The following is a 16,389-nucleotide window of genomic DNA, read 5'->3' as shown; positions in this document are numbered from 1 at the left end:
TGCAGGAGCTTGAAACCCTCCCAAAGTGGAGGGGGGATAACCTGACCTTTTTTTCTTTAGAATCATTAATTGAATTAACTAACTGAATCACGAACAGAGTCATATTGGAAGTTCTGACGTCGTAAAAAATGTTCATAACGTAGTTTCACCGGTAAACTTTTTCGAAGTTTGCCATGCTTCTCGTGTGGGCTTCCTTTGCCTTTTTTTTTTTTTTTTTTTTCTTAATAAACAATTTATCCAATAGTCCACCAGTGATTCTAAAGAAAAAAGTTCAGATTACCCCCTCCACTTCAGGAGGGTTTCAATCTCTCATGGGATTCAATTTCTACTCCGGTCTGATAGCACCCACTGTCTGTTTACTGAGCGAGCAACAATATAAATGCTGTTATGGCAAAGTACTTTTACCGGTAAATTTCATCAAACTTTTGCATGCTTCTCGTTCAGGCTTTCTTCACCTTCACCAAAAAATTAAAATGTCTATTAGAATAATGAAGTTAAAAATTAAAATGTCTATTAGAATAATAAATGAAGGAATGATGTTATATTTCAATGCAGGTGTTGAAATAATTTGATAATAAATGCTTTTCTGTTTTGATATCTTGGGCACACTATTCCCTCCTGTAACAGTCACAGACCTGGGCTTATGCTCATTTTAGAAACAATATTGTTATCCACCGGTTTACCTAAAATTTCTAATATCATTAAATATAATATTGCCAAAAGACAAATCCAGTATTCATTCAAATTCTAAAGCAATATGGCCAGTTTCAGAGCTGAGATTCCTCACCAAACAATAAGTGATCTCAATTAAAAACCTTGTATTGAACAGTGAACAAAAATGCCTCAGGGGCTCAACTAGGGCTTGGCAAACCTAGGGTCCTGAGCTGGATATCATCATTCTTCTCTTTCTTGCCTTCTTGGTGATTCCCTTCTACTTCTGACTCTCTCTCTCTCTCTCTCTCTCTCTCTCTCCTCTCTCTCTCTCTCTCTCCCCCCCCCCTCCTTCTCAGGGTAACATGGGAATTTTTTTTGGCTGGTGCAGCATAAGTCTCGGCTTCCTTGCACCATATGGTTAATAATAATAATAATAATAATAATAATAATAATAATATCTAGTCTGCATGAGCAGCCAAGTGATATGTCTGTCAACTGAGAATATAACAAAAGTTAAGTGAATATTAAATCCCTAATACAGAGCTATGTTGAGCCATTGAAGAAATTAAGTAAAGGAATGGGATTATATTTCAACACAGATTTTGAAATAATTTCATAATAAAGGCTTCTCTACCTAATATTTTTTGGTCTTGGAAACACTTTGTTATCCCCTGTGACAGTAAAGTATTTCATCATCTGTGTTAAAATATAACCCTGTTCCATTACTTAGTTACTGCAATAGGCTAACTCAGCTCAGTACTAGGAGTTTAACATTTATATAACTTTCATTACATTTTTGATAAGATGTTTTTCTTCCACACATTATATAACTGCTCATTTAGGCTCAATACATTGTTCACTGTTGGACATAATATGGCCTTAGTTGCTAATGCTCCTAAAAACCAAATAACAACAACAACTGTTGGACATTAAAGCCAATGTTGTCTCCAACATTGCAGCACTGGCATGTGCCACTTTTCTTATTCTTAAATATCTGAAGTTGTAACTTCTTTATACTTAATGGGAATCACATTTGTTATTTGCAAGTCAAGAGAGATGAGCAAAACAAGATCTCAAAAGAGGCTTACTGGTCAGGTTGTTATTAAAATTATCCCATATTTGAAACAAATTACAGAACAGCATTTCAGTAATGTTATTCATTTGAACAAAGTGCCTTTTGAGGTAACTCGCATGGATACTAAGAGTTCCATCATAAAACCAGTATTTATTTATGGCAGTAAAAAGTCTGCTGGTATCAAACATACAGGAAATTTTAGTCCTCACTTTACAGAATACTGCTTTTCAATTGATGATGGTCCAAAACCCAATTTCCTTTGGAAAATTTTAATGTAAGCCTACAAATACAAAACAAATACAAAATTTACTAATGTGAGCGATTCACAGGAAGACTTTCACAAAAAAAAAAAACAATAAAATTATGCAAGAAGAAAAATTTCTAAGTGCATTGTGAAAAACAAGTAAACCAAAACAAAATTAAAACTACCCATTAAAAATAAATAAAAATATCCATTAGTAAATATAAATTAAAAATATATATGGCAATGTGAATTTTTGTGTCTGCATTCATCAACTGTGTTAGAATTGAAGAAAAATGGCAACAGAAAAATCAGATATGTGCTCTCATGGTTGGCATAATCTATACCTAATATAGTCAAGTAAATAAAATCTAGGTAGATTGAACATACTAATTGTTCAATATGTTCAGTCTACAGAATAAACTATTGCATCTGCACAAAAGTGTGTGTTATGTGTTCACCTACATGAAATTTTCAGGATGTCTATACAAAGGGTTTATCCCAAGCAGACTTGCTGGAACAAAGAATCAGTGCATACTTATTTTAAAATATTTTTTCGATTATAACATTACAATAAAGAATGATATTTGGCACCAAGTACACAATTTTAAACAATTTATTGCCTTCTACTAAAGATGATTAAATGACAGCTTTAGAAATTTTCTAAAACAACTGAGGGGAATTCGTATCATGAGAAGTAAAGAAAGATCTAAGAATTACAAATACAAAACTAAAGTAGTAAGACTATGAGTTATATTTCAATGTAGGCATTAAAATATTTTTAGAATTGCAGGCATTTCTGCATTTCATTTCTATCTTGGGAACGCTTTGGTCCTTCCAGTGAAAGAAATGAACTTTTGTCCACGAAGGCTTACGATTATATTCACACTGAATGTAACACTTTACATAAGTTGACAAAAGTTTCCAATTATGTTTTATACAAAACAGTATCATAAAACAGGTGAACCTGTTATTTGTTAGAATGCCATCATGAGACCAATTGGTTGCTCACTTAGACTCGATACACTATTCACAGGTCAGTATAAGTTTACTAATCGAGATCATGTGTCATCTGAAGAGAAACCCTTTAGCAAGTGCATACAAAAAAGACACACCTGTGGGTGCATTTGAGTATTCTTGATACCAATAAAATGTTTGGAATGAAGGCAGTCAGTAATTTAAGATTGGCAACTTTTTAATGTATTTATTATCTTGACAGTACGAATAAATGATATATATATTTTTTAAGTTGTTAATTTAATTAATTTTTTTATAATTTAACATTGAAAAAGAATAAAAAATCATTAAAAGAGATAGTAGATATTGACATAAGCACATAAATGCACATATTTCCAGCATGAAATACATGATAGAAATATATTTTTAAAATATTTAAACATTTTTTAATAGAGGAATTAAAGTGAGAAACACATTTCCCTGCTGTTTACTTGCATCTGGTTGAATTCCTGCAATCAAGGCTGAAAAATATTTTCTCAACTAAAATAAACTTGGAGAAATAAAATCTTTGACATAGTAGCACAAGTATGAAGTTTAGTATCCCTCCAAGCAATATGGCCTTAGTTGCTAATGCTCCTAAAAACCAAATAATAACAAAATAATTAGTATCCCTCCAATACATATTTGACTCTGGTTCTTGTAATTCCACTAAAATCAGTGAGATTTTAATTTGAATTTAAAAAGTATGCCTACCTATTCCAAGCAATCATACACCATACAAAAGCATATCCATTACAAAACCCCCTGGTAGGTGTACCAAAAATTATACCAGCAAAGCACAGCAGAGTGCATCATTATACTATTCAATATGATTGAATAAAAAACATAATAAAATAAAAGGCAAAAAGTTTAAATTATTGTGCCCTTTTTATTGTATTCATTATCTTAACATAATAGTGGTCAGATGAAGAAATATACACCTTACACTTAAATAATTCAAACTTAAAACAGGATAAAAATCACAACAGGTGCTTTATTTCCATATTAACTTTTGAAACATGAAAAGTAAGTACATAAACTAAGCAAAGCTTTTAAAATTTAAAAATATATTAATAAAATTAAATAATATATATGAATTACAAATTTACATTTTTTTTTTATAAATGAACAATAGGATTTAAAAATAGGAGAATTTGTTATTTCCAAAAAAAACCCCTTGAATATAAGGTGTTATTTCTTTTCAATAAGGTAAGGTAAATTTAGTTTTAACGAAGGGATAAATAGTTAAAGTTTTTTGGATGTTTTAAAAACAATATTAAAAATTAACTTAAATTTTATAAAGTGATTGTGCTGGTACTGTTTTCTTTATAAAACTTTTGCACAATTATTATATTTTACTATGATACATATATATTCTTTAGCTTATTTTCTCATTATTTTCTTCATGGTGTAGAGAAATTTTTGTGTATCTCTTGGTAAAGTACTTATCTGTGTGCACTCCTTTAGATGTGGGATCATTAGTGATAATGTCAGTTTTTTCAAAAAATTCTCTTTAGTGTACTTTTTCTTTAGCCTTATTTGCATGATACAGGATTTGAGCATTTATTCCTGCAATATTCATCATACTAAACATTAGAGCTTATCACTATCTTCTTGTAATATGTGCCACCAAATTTGACCAATTGTGTTGACTGCACCTTAGTGCTATTATAGTTGATCATGTCACATAAACCTGTATTTTAGCCAATTGTGCCTAAATTGTGTGTGTTTGACAACAATAGTACAATTTTATTTCTTTTCAGTATATGAAAAGAGACTGAAAATAGTACAATTTTATTTCTTTTCAGTATATGAAAAGAGACTGACAATAGTACAATTTTATTTCTTTTCAGTATATGAAAAGAGACTGACAATAGTACAATTTTATTTCTTTTCAGTATATGACAAGAGATTGATATCCTTTTGAAAAAAAAAATAGAGACAACTCCTCTTCTCTCCTTTCTGGTATACAACTGCAGAGAAATTTCTCTTTAATTTTTTCTTAGTGTTCCACAGAATGTTATTTTTTTTATGTAGCAAAGATTTTGTTAGAGGGTAACTTGTATATCAGTTGTCCATAATTTAAATTTTATTTGAACCATGAATGTTTTCTGATAGTCTCTTTAAAACTTTAGCTGACCAATCTGACATATCACATGGCCATATCATATTTTTTTAAATTGTTAATTTAACTTAATGAAAAGGTTAGTGCAATTTTATCATGTTTTTTTTTCATAATTGAATTATCAAATTGGTATCGATTTTATCATATCTCATATTGTGAATACCTTCCCAACGAGTTGCCTGCCATGCTATATGCCATGCTGTGCTAGGTGGGCACTAGTACTAGGAAACTGGTAAGAAGGCTTATTTGATTTGCTATTTGTACAAGAACATATTCTAAAAATAAGTCAAATTTTTTTTTTTTGGACAAAAAAAAGTTCACAGGTTGCCAATATAAAAACTGGCAAAAATGTTCCACTTACACGATTAGTTGCACAGAATTTTGTTGGTTGCAATGTGCAACCAACAAAAACATGCAATCAGAATTACATTAGCCGTCAGAAATTTATACTCCAAATAACACAGTTCAAACGGAAACAATGACAATAGCATATTACATCAAAACTAAAAATTAAATTATCTGAGTCCCCTATATCCCTCTAGAGTTAGTTTTTTCAACCTGAGATTTTCATTTTCATTACAAACTCATGGTGTTCTCAACAAGTGATTAAGCCTATTGTTACATGAGCGGACATACTGGCGTGTGCAAAATAACCTAGGGACTCACATCTGCTGAGTATGGGCTTGGCACACCCAGGGTCCTGAGCTCTCTCTCCCCCTCCCCCTTTCTCCTTCCTCCTCCCAGGCTTCATTGCACCATATAGCTAATAATGATAATAATAATAATAATAAAAACACCAAATAATGAGGTCTGATTTCTTTTTACATTCATACTTCTCAAATTCCAAAAAAAATCAGTGCTGGAAATTGAAAGTCAAAACTATACTGAAGGAATATTAAAATTCACATTTATAATAGCCATTTCAAAAATTATCCTTTCAGGATAAATTTCAGGGATTATCTGAGCCACCTGTTAAACAAATTGATTTGATAAAATTCACACTATTTTTAACAGGGCATAAACCCTTAGCTGAAATTCTTGAGGGAGCTTCTTGTTAACAAATTGGTAGTACACTTGTGCTGAGCTTCCAGATTTATTACTCTGTAGGGCATCTACTCACTTTCTCAGATGATTTCTCAGATCAATATCATTGCAACTGAACTTTATTATGATGAATGAGGTGATCTCTCCTTTCTTTCTTTCTAGAAGTGTTTGGCATGATTGAGAGCAGTCTAGCATATTCTTTTATCTAATGTTATATTTCTGCTGATATGTTGTTATTTTAGTAGTAATAGTAGGTGGCAGCAGTGGTTCATGTACCATGCAAGTAGTTTTGAAAAAGTTAAGTGTATTTAATATTGGTAAAGTTTAAGAAAATTTGGGCATCAATTTTTTTAATAATTTTTTTGCCTGTTTTAAAAATGTCGAGTGTCATACAAAATAAAGCTCCACATTACCTCCACATTCATGCATTTTGATAAACCCACCGGAGAGTTAATTACATCAATATACAAATTTAAAAAATTGGAAATAAAGATAACTTCATTGATACTATGTGTGCATAGTATCAATGAACGATAGGATTTCACGATAGGAGGGAGTATATGATGAGAGCCTTGTCGATCAATTCGGCCCTGGAAAGATTGTGCAAGGCTGAAGGGGTAGAATTTTTTTCAGCCTGGACTGTACTTGTTAACAGGAGAGATTGCTTCTACAGGGATGGGATACACTTAAATAGAAAGGGTGCAAGAATATTTGCTGATGCTATCGAGGCAGTGTTAGGTGGGTCGGAAAACTGCTAGCTTGGGGGGAGACAAAGACTAATGGATTAACAGTAGCCACGGGCAGAGGTGAAAGAGATTCTTGCACTGCTTCTATTGGAATGAGCAGAAGCCTGAAAAACAAGATGCAGGATATTTCAGAGACTGCTGGAAGTCATTGCGGTACAAGTAAACACATGGGTTGTGTTAGGGTAGCTAAGAATAGAAACAGGTGCATGTATACTTGCGTGTACACTAATGCTAGGAGTTTAGTAAATAAATTTGATGAATTTGAGGTATTACTCAAAACATCAAAGGCAGATATTGTTGGGATATCAGAGACGTGGTGTCACACAGATATAAGGAATGCAGAACTGGAATTTGGGGAGTACAACGTCTACAGAAAGGATAGACAGGATAGGAAGGGAGGAGGGGTTATGCTATTAGTTAAAAAACACATAAAATCCAAGGAAGTGAAGCCAGTTGACATCGCTGGACAGTGCAGTGTTGAGTCAGTTTGGTGTGACATAAGCATAGGTAAATCAAAATTGAGAGTAGGAGTGTGCTATAGGCCTAATGACTCTGATGAGTATAATAAGATACTGTACAGGGAAATAGAGTGGGCCAGTAAATCAGAGAGTCTTATAATGGGGGATTTTAATTTCCCAGATATTGACTGGAATTTGTGGGTTGGTCACTCACACACTAGCAAGGCTTTTGTGGATTTATTGGATGATTGTTTTCTACACCAGCATGTTCGGGAGGCAACTAGAGGGAGTAATACTCTTGATCTGATTATCAGTAGTGATTCTTCATGCATTAGGAATCTGCAGATAAATGAACCACTGGGTGGCAGTGATCACAGTGTGCTGAAGTGGGATTTACTCAAGGAGGTAACTACCATCAGAGGTAAAGGGAAGGGTTTTTGCTTTCGTAAAGGAGACTATGCTGGTCTGAGACAATATTTAAATTCTATACAGTGGGACCAACTGATGATGTTACCAACAGCAAATTCAAAATGGGAAGCATTGAAGGAACTAATATTGGAAGCTACCAGGCTTTACATACCAACCAAGAAATATTATTCAAGGTTCAGGCCTAAATGGTTGTCAGATGAACTAATGAGACATATGGCAGAGAAGAAAAATGCATGGGATACATACAAATTAATGGGTGACGTGGAAGCCTATGATAGATATAAGTTGGTCTGTAACCAAGTCACAAAGGAGATTAGGCAGGCAAAGGCAGATTATGAGAAATCCTTGGCAAAGGATGCAAAGAAAAACAGAAAAGAGTTCTTTACCTATTTAAACTCAAGAAGGAAAGGGATGAATCAGATTGGTCCACTGGATGTTGATGGTTCAACAGTTGAGGATCCAGCTCAGGTGGCTAACAATCTAAACGAGTATTTTGCATCTACATTCACACATGAGGAGTTATTCAGGAAGGGGAATGTCGTAGGTGAAGTAAACATTGGCAGTGAGCTAGATGATTTTCTAATAACTGAGAGGAAAGTGGAGGAGAAATTGTTGAGGATAAACATAAAAAAGGCACCTGGGGTGGATGGGATCTATCCAGTTATATTAAAGGAGGCAGCAAAGGAAGTAAGCAAACCCCTAGCCATAATTATGAGAGCTTCTTTGGACTCAGGGGAGGTACCCATGGACTGGAGATGTGCAAATGTAACCCCAATTCACAAAGGAGGATCAAAGGCTGACACAAGTAATTATAGACCTGTTAGTTTAACTTCGGTTCCAGGAAAATTAATGGAGGCACTGGTTAAAGAAGCACTGCAGGATCATCTGGACAAGAATTCAGTTATAGCTCAGACACAGCATGGGTTTGTTAAGGGCAGGTCTTGTCTGACCAATTTGATTGGATACTATGATGTAGTCACAAAAGAACATGGATGCAGGGAATAACTTTGATATTATATATTTGGATCTTAGAAAGGCTTTTGATACTGTTGCGCATGGAAGACTGCTGCACAAATTGGAGAAGTGTGGCATTCGAGGCAAATTGCTGCTATGGATAAAGGGATGGTTGAGTGGCAGAAGACAGAGAGTGGTAATCAATGGACACTGCTCAACGTGGACTAATGTTATTAGTGGAGTTCCTCAGGCTTCAGTGTTGGGTCCATTGTTGTTTTCTGTATTTATAAATGATATTGATGATGGTGTATCAGGCTTAATGTCCAAGTTTGCAGACGATACAAAGGTTGGCAGGGTTGTTAAGGACACTACTGATACTATGCTGCTGCAACAGGATCTGGAAAGGTTCAGCAGATGGGCTGAGAGGTGGCAAATGAAGTTTAACATTGACAAATGTAAAGTACTACATATGGGAAACAGTAACCCCAGATCAACGTATCAACTCTGTGGTACTACGCTGACAGTGGTAGAGAATGAAAAGGACCTGGGGGTAATTGTGCAGGCAGATATGAAGTTCTCTGAGCAGTGCAGACGAGCTGCAAGAGTAGCTCATGGTGTCTTGTCAATGATATACAGGAATTTTTCTAGCAGGGACAGGGATGTGATTATTCCCTTGTATAAGGCATTGGTCAGGCCACACCTTGAGTACTGTATACAGGTCTGGAGGCCTCATTTCAAGAAGGATGTAGAGCTGCTGGAACGAGTACAGAGAAGGGCAACAAGATTAGTGAATGGAACAAGGGTTGCTCTTACGAAGAAAGGCTTAAGTTTTGCAAATTACAGAGCCTGGAGACTAGGCATCGCCGAGGTGATCTGATAGAGGTGTACAAGGCTTTGAATGGCTTGAGCATGCTCAATGCCGATGGAATTCTTCCTCTTGCTCAGAATAATCACCTGAGAGGGCATAAATTCAAATTGAGGAAGGACGGATGTCGGATAGATGTGCTGAAATTCACCTTTAGCCAGCGGGCAGTTGGTTTGTGGAATAGACTTCCATCGCTTGTTGTTGAAGTTGATAGCCTAAACAAATTTAAGGCTCAGCTGGACAGGTATTTCGAACAAATTGAGGGGTGAAATGGGAGTAGTGGTTGTTTTTTTTTTTTTTTTTTTTTTTTCTTTTTTTTTGGCTGATGCTGAATAAGCTTGCTTTCTTGCATCATATGCCTCTACTAATGCTAATGCTAATGCTAAATGCATATAAAATGATTCCCCCCCCCTTCCCACTGTGGTGTTTGGCACCAATACAATTTAGAGAAAACAATGCTCACAAAAAACCAAAATCAATCTTCAGGCAAGTTAGCATTAGTAGAGCCATTTGATGCAAGAAAGCAAGCTTATGCAGCATCAGCCAAAAAAAAAAAAAAAACCACTTCCACTTCACCCCTCTGTTCATTTGAAATACCTGTCCAGCTGAGCCTTAAACTTATTTACGCTATCAACTTCCACGGCAAGGGATGGGAGTCTGTTCCACCAACCAACCATCCGCTGGCTAAAGGCAAATTTTCGCACGTCTATCCTACATCTGTCTTTTCTCAATTTGAATTTATGCCCTCTCAGGTGATTATTCTGATCAAGTGGAAGAATCCCATCAGCATTGAGCATGCTCAAACCATTCAAGGTTTTATATACCTCTATCAGATCACCTCGCTGGTGCCTAGTCTCCAGACACTGTAATTTGCAAAACTTAAGGCTTTCTTCGTAAGAGCACCCCTTTGTTCCATTCATTAATCTTGTTGCCCTTTCCTGTACTCGTTCAAGCAGCTCTACATCCTTCTTGAGATGAGGCCTCCAGACCTGTATACAGTAATCTAGGTGTGGCCTGACCATTGCCTTATACAAGGGAATAATCACCTCCTTATCCCTGCAAGAAAAATTCCTATATATCATTGACAATATACCATGAGCTACTCTTGCAGCCCGTCTGCACTGCTCAGAGAACTTCATATCTGCCTGCACAACCATCCCCAGGTCCCTTTCATTCTCTACCACTGTCAGTGTAGTACCACAGAGTTGATACGTTGCTTTGGGGTTGCTGTTGTTTGTTGTTTGGTTTTTTAAGGAGCATTAGCAACTAAGGCCATATTGCTCTGGGATATGCGGTGGTCATTCCCTGACCTTTCCGCATCCTCCGTATTTGGTGGTGATGGGCTCCAACCCTGGTTTAATCAAGAAGCGTGTGCTAAGCACTGCTGCTCCTTCCCACCTGGCTACGGAGGCGCCAGGGTTGCTGCTTCCCATATGTAGTACTTTACATTTGTCAATGTTAAACTTCATTTGCCACCTCTCAGCCCATCTGCTCAACCTTTCCAGATCCTGTTGCAGCAGCATAGTGTCAGTAGTGTCCTTGACAACCCTGCCAACCTTCGTATCATCTCCAAACTTGGACATTAAGCTTGATATACCATCATCAATATCATTTATAAATACAGAAAACAATAATGGACCCAACACTGAACCCTGAGGGACTCCACTAATAACATTAGTCCATGATGAGCAGTGTCCATTGATTACCACTCTCTGTCTTCTCCTCCTCAACCACCCCTTTATCCATAGCAGCAATTTGCCTCCAATGCCACACTGCTCAAATTTGTGCAGCCATTTTCCATGTGCAACAGTATCAAAAGCCTTTCTAAGATCCAAGTATATAATATCAAAGTTATTCCCTGCATCCAGTTCTTTTGTGACTGCATCATAGTATCCAATCAAATTGGTCAGGCAAGACTTCCCCTTAACAAAACCATGCTGTGTCTGAGCTATAACTGAAGTCTTGTCTAGATGATCCTGCAGTGCTTCTTTAACCAGTGCCTCCATTAATTTTCCTGGAACAGAAGTTAAACTCACAGGTCTATAATTACTTGTGTCAGCCTTTGATCCTCCTTTGTGAATTGGGGTCACATTTGCACATCTCCAGTCTGTGGGTACCTCCCCTGAGTCCAAGGAAGCTCTCACAATTATGGCTACGGGTTTGCTTTCTTCCTTTGCTGCCTCCTTTAATATAACTGGATAGATCCCATCCACCCCAGGTGCCTTTCTTGTGTTTATCTTCAACAATTTCTCCTCCACTTCAGCTGTCTCAGTAATTAGAAGATTCTCTAGCCTACTGCCAGAGTTGAATACACCTCTGGCATTCCCCTCACTGAATAACTCCTCATGTGTGAATGTCGATGCAAAATATTCATTTAGTTTGTTAGCTACCTGAGCAGGATCATCAACACTTGAACCATCGATATCAAGTGGACCTATCTGATTCATCCCCTTCCTTCTAGAGTTTACATAAGTAAAGAACTCTTTGCTGTTTTTCTTTGCATCCCTTGCCAAAGATTTCTCATAATCTGCCTTCGCCTGCCTAACGTCCTTTGTAACTTGGTTCAGATCAACTTGTATCTGTCATAGGCTTCTGTGTCACGTGTTAATTTGTATGTATCCCATGCATTTTTCTTCTCTGCCATATGTCTCATTAGTTCATCTGACATCCATTTAGGCTTAAACCTTGAACATATTTCTTAGTTGGTATATAAAGCCTAGTAGCTTCCAAGGTACGTCCTTTGAATGCTTCCCATTTTGAATTTGCTGTTGGTAACATCATCAGTTGGTCCCACTGTATAGAATTTAAATGCTGTCTCAGTCCATCGTAGTCGCCTTTACGAAAGCAATAACCCTTCCCTTTACTCCTAATGGTAGTTACCTCTTTTAGTAAATCCCACTTCGGCACACTGTGATCACTGCCACCTAGTGGTTCATTTAACTGCAGATTCTTAATGCATGAAGAATCACTACTGATAATCAAATCAAGAGTATTACTCCATCTAGTTGCCTCCCAAACATGCTGATGTAGAAAACAATCATCCAGTAAATCCACAAAAGCCTTGATAGTGTGTGAGTGACCAGCCCCAAAATTCCAGTCAATATCTGGGAAATTAAAATCCCCCATTATAAGACTCTCTGATTTACTGGCCCACTCTATTTCACTGTACAGTTTCTTATTATACTCATCAGAGTCATTAGGCCTATAGCACACTCCTACTCTCAATTTTGATCTCCCAATGCTTATGCCACACCAAACTGACTCGACACTGCACTGTCCAGCAATGTCGACTGGCTTCACTTCCTTGGATTTTATGTGTTTCTTAACTAATAGCATAACCCCTCCTCTCTTCTTATCCTGTCTATCCTTTCTTCAGACGTTGTACTCCCCAAATTCCAGTTCTGCATTCCTTATATCTGTGTGACACAACATCTCTGAAATCCCAACAATATCTGCCTTTGATGTTTTGAGCAATACCTCAAATTCATCAAATTTATTTACTAAACTCCTAGCATTGGTGTACACGCAAGTATACATGCACCTGTTTCTATTCTTAGCCACCCTAACACAACCCATGTGTTTACTTGTACCGCAATGACTCCCAGCAGTCTCTGAAATATCCTGCATCTTGTTTTTCAGGCTTCTGCTCATTCCAATAGAAGCAGTGCAAGAATCTCTTTCACCTCTGCCAGTGGCTACAGTTAATTTTTTAGTCTTTGTCTCCCCCCAAGCTAGCAGTTTTCTGACCCACCTAACACTGCCTCGATAGCATCAGCAAATATTCTTGCACCCTTTCTATTTAAGTGTATCCCATCCCTGTAGAAGCAATCTCTCCTGTTAACAAGTACAGTCCAGGCTGAAAAAAATTCTACCCCTTGAGCCTTGCACAACCTTTCCAGGGCCGAATTAATCGACAAGGCTCTCATCATATACTCCCTCCTATCGTGTCTGGGCAGAATTGCAGACACTTTCAAATTCAACCCTAATTCACGGCTTTTTTTCAACAGTGACCTGTACTTATTAAGTAATTCTGCCGGTCTCCTACTCTTGATATCATTAGTGCCAACATGTACAACTATATCACCTTTTGTACCCTTAAAAGATGATATCCGCTCTACAACATCATCAACCTTTGCCCCTGGCAGATATACCCTGGTCCTGTTCCACCTATCCTTTTTACAAAGCATGTTCCCCGTTTCCCTGACAATAGAGTCACCAACAACTACAAGTTGGAAGTTCACATGATATTTTTAAAAACAAACAAAGGAGAATTTGCCATTTACAAGTGCTACTATCCAATTAGTCATTTACCTCCCTGACACTGCTACTGCTAAGAGTGCATGGTTAATATTCTCTGCACTAAACATGAGCAGAGCTGCCCGAATATCATATTCTCTGCACTAAACATGAGCAGAGCTGCCAGTTTGATGTCCACATTAATAAAAAAAGAAACATAACATATACTTTGGCTAAAAAAAATAAAAAATTACTTAAAAATCTGGAAGAAAAATAAGTATGCCAGATAAACATAAAAAGACATGTAAATAAGGAAAAAGCTGACAGGTATTCTTTATATTTTAAAATTACAACTTACTTTTCCCCACCTTCCTCCCTTGAAAAATATTATTGTATGACAATGACTCATGCCAAAATGAATGAATGGACTCTTATGATTTATCCTAATAATTACTATATAATATCGGTATAGATCCACAATAGTTTACTCATAAATTTAACTACATACATAGTGTAAAGGCATCATTTAATTTTATCTCCTATTGTGGTTACCTTCACAATGAGATACCAGGTACTGCACTACTTCGAATAAATAACGTTTCTCTAGTAGAGGAGGCTACTGTTATTTATTCTCAGTGGGCACCACTACCCAGACACGTTTCGAAGCTTGTTGGCTTACTCATCGGTGGGTGGGCAGGTACCCTGGTAATGCAAACATGTTATCACAGTTGCGAAGTTGCCATCAAGGTGCCCACTGAGAATAAATAACAGTAGCCTCCTCTACTAGAGATGTGTTATTTATTCAAAGTAGTGCAATACCTGGTATCTCATGAAGGTAGCCACAATATGAGATAAAATTAAATGATGCCTTTACACTAAGTATGTAGTTAAATTTATGGGTAAACTATGGTAGATCTACACTACACGAATATTATATAGTTAATTTAAATCCATATCATATTATGCCTTGTGCATTTAGTCTTTAAATACAGTATCATTCTATTCACCATTTGGCATCTCATATTGTGGAATTAATTTCTCAACTGTGACAGAATGTTTGCATTTTCAGAGTTGGTTTACTGATGAGTAAACCAACAAGCTTCGAAACGCGTAACAGTAGCCTCCTCTACTAGAGAAGCATTATTTATTCGAAATAGTGCAATACCTGGTATCTTGTTGTGAAGGTAGCCAAAATGTGAGATAAAATTAAACAATGCCTTTACACTACGTATGTAGTTAAATTTATGGGTAAACTATGGTGGATCTACATCGATATTATATAGTTAATTTAAACCTGTATCATATTATGCCTTGTGCATTTAGTTTTTAAATATCTAATAATTACTAGAATAAATTACTTCCTTATATATTTACGGCATGGATTATAACTGTTGTTAACATGTATAACAGTCACCAACTATATCTGTTTTGCAAATTCTGTTCTTGGTTAACAGGATATCCATTTAGTTGTAACAGATATAAAAATCTGTCCACTCGTTGGTATTTAAATTTACATTAGATCTTGGAAAAAGTGTCCAGGATATTAAAAAGCTGAAAATATTTAAAATGAACATAAAAACTGTATAAAAAAAATAAACTTATAAAAGGTTGATTGATTTTTACTGTGAATTTCCTGAAACACTGAGACTATGAGTGAATCAGTTGTTGGGACTTTTTTTTTTTTTTTTTTGCTGTCAATGTACTACTATCAGAAATCTGACTAAAAATAATAAGATGCATCATGACTAAAATATATACTTACTCTCCTTTCAAATTTGGTTGACGAAGCTTGGAGAAGACATAATCAGTAGCCCATTTTCTCAACGACTGAAAATTGCCAAAGTAATCACCCGGACTCAGTGTTAACTGAAATATCAATAGCAAAAAAAGAAAAATAATTCAGCATTTCAGAAGTTGAAAAAAAAAAAGTGAAATACTGGTTTTGCAATACAGAAACTATTTCAATCTCTTGTGTTTTGATATGTACTTGTTCAGCTTTTTCATTCTGCAAGACCATATTAGGAATAATGCTCTCATGTAAAGAGAGAACTAGGTACAATACCAGAAATGTGGTCAAGGACTATGCAACAATTTTTTGGTGTATTCCCAAATGCCACATGCATTTGGGATGGCTTTTTCAAGCTATCTACATATAACAACTTAGCTTCTAATCAATGGATTTTAATGATATATTATATTAGTTCTTTTAAAGTATCTGCCAAGCCAATCTATATTTCATTAAAATCAAACAAATAGAAATCTAAACTTTTTATTTTATATATATATATATATATATATATATATATATCTTGATAAATGGTATTTTATACCTTGTGCTTTCAGAAAAAAGTTAAGCAATTCCAAATTATGTTAAAAATCAACAAGTAGAAAATCAACTTGCCTTTCCCCCCCCTCATTCATATTTCAAGTTATCAAAATATAAATTAACCTAAGCGCAGAAATTATTGGTTTGAAATGCACATATTAGCATTAGCATTAGTTAAGGCATATAATGCAAGAAAGCAGACTTATGCAGCATCAGCAAAAAAAAACAAAAAAAAAAACA

At 35.8% G+C, this 16,389-nt stretch overlaps 1 protein-coding gene across 3 annotated transcripts in view; it reads right to left on the bottom strand.

Annotated features, from left to right (window-relative positions):
• The window catches only part of LOC150079288 (neprilysin-2-like), a 527,224-nt gene that overhangs the window by 133,398 nt on the left and 377,437 nt on the right, over nucleotides 1-16,389 (bottom strand). For all 3 annotated transcript variants that reach the window (XM_090383670.1, XM_090383669.1, XM_090383671.1), the window contains exon 13: nucleotides 15,586-15,689. In XM_090383670.1, coding sequence (XP_090239796.1) covers nucleotides 15,586-15,689 — 104 coding nt within the window. The remainder of the gene's footprint in view (nucleotides 1-15,585; nucleotides 15,690-16,389) is intronic.

This window comes from Mastigoproctus giganteus, chromosome 10 (genome assembly GCF_048544385.1).
Source record: "Mastigoproctus giganteus isolate SK-2022 chromosome 10, ASM4854438v1, whole genome shotgun sequence".
NCBI classification, from domain to species: domain Eukaryota; kingdom Metazoa; phylum Arthropoda; class Arachnida; order Uropygi; family Thelyphonidae; genus Mastigoproctus; species Mastigoproctus giganteus.
This window is presented reverse-complemented; position numbering and strand designations above follow the sequence as displayed.